At 34.6% G+C, this 1,319-nt stretch overlaps 1 protein-coding gene across 2 annotated transcripts in view; it reads left to right on the top strand.

Moving 5' to 3' along the window:
- LOC106875855 (protocadherin beta-15) overlaps positions 1–1,097 on the top strand; it is a 126,131-nt gene extending 125,034 nt beyond the window's left edge. Inside the window, exon 4 of one of the 2 annotated variants that reach the window (XR_008265552.1) lies at positions 912–1,044. Coding sequence is in view for 1 of the 2 variants with exons in the window: in XM_014924152.2 (XP_014779638.2) it covers positions 912–1,082 (171 nt within the window). In the remaining variant the exon portion in view is untranslated. Of the gene's footprint in view, positions 1–911 lie in introns of both variants that reach the window. The other variant, XM_014924152.2, reaches the window with a different exon arrangement.
- Positions 1,098–1,319: the final 222 nt, after the last annotated feature.

Below are 1,319 nucleotides of genomic sequence, written 5' to 3'. Positions count from 1 at the left end.
TTCCTGTAGCATAGCAAAGTTTATGATCTTATATCTTTTTTTTTCTTTTTCTTGTCATTGATCATATTTGGTGTCCTTGCTCCAATAGTAAGATCAGTCTTTATGGAGAAATTTCATGAAACCTAGTAAATGTTGTTCACCATCACTGCATCTAGCATGTGTTTATACCCTTTTTCTGTGACTTGAAATCCACAAACTTAGCTAAGATCTCAGTGAACTCTTTTCGTGACACAGACATACTATACTATTATTATTATTTTTCTTTTCATCTCAGGTTTTGTTGGAACTCTTGGAATCTTGCATGCACAATGGGCTTTCTGCCTGCAGCTTATGGTACCATGCTATCTGTTCATTTCAACTATCTAATACTCTCCTGATTATTCTGGCCATGCCAAGGAGGCAAACTTTTTGCAACTTTTATACAGGACACTCTATTCTGATTTCCTTTATATCCTGCTTGATGCCTTCTAATACTGTCCCCAAGGACCCAACAATAATTGGCACTACCTTCACCTTCTTCATTTCCCATAGCTGGGCTATTTTATACTTAAGAGGGTTGTATTTATCTATTTATTTGCCTTCCTTCTTGACTATTCATGGGTCAAAGGGGCATGCAACATCAATTATATAACATATGTGGTGCATCTTGTCCAGTCTATTGTGCTCTAGCATATTCTTATCAGTGTTGTTGTTGTTATTATTATTATAAACATCACATAATACACAATATCATGAGGTTGCTGATTGAAGATATTGTATCTACCGGAAGTTTGTGCTGTCTGTCAAGTCACAAGGACCTCAGACAGCATTATTATTATTATCATTATCATTATTATTATCATTATTATCATCATCATCATCATCATCATCATTATTATTTTTGTATCTGTTTCATTCAAAAACTCATCCAGGAAAATGCAGACAGTAGAGATTATATCAAGGGAGGTAATGGTCCTTTCAATGAAATGCCAACAATCTCTGGACATGCTGAGAGTGAACATGACTGGAGTGAGAGAGCTACTGTCCAGTATGAAACTTTGCCAGGTACTATTTTATTTATTTATTTATTTTTGCTAGTATAAGTCATTAGACAATGGCCATGATGAAATACCATCATCAATATATGCTTATATACTTTTAGTCAACATATTTACCCCAGTATTTCATGGTGCTAATTCTTATTGTATTGATTTCATTTTGTTGCGAGGCTAAGTTTTACCTTTCTTGACACTGAGGAATGCAACATCGATGTACACCAGTAAACATACACACAGATATATGCATAGATGCATGCACACATACTCACAGATGAAAATTCA

The sequence above is a fragment of the Octopus bimaculoides genome, chromosome 14 (genome assembly GCF_001194135.2).
Source record: "Octopus bimaculoides isolate UCB-OBI-ISO-001 chromosome 14, ASM119413v2, whole genome shotgun sequence".
Lineage (NCBI taxonomy): Eukaryota > Metazoa > Mollusca > Cephalopoda > Octopoda > Octopodidae > Octopus > Octopus bimaculoides.
Note: the sequence above shows the minus strand (reverse complement) of the source record. Positions and strands in the feature narration are given on the sequence as shown.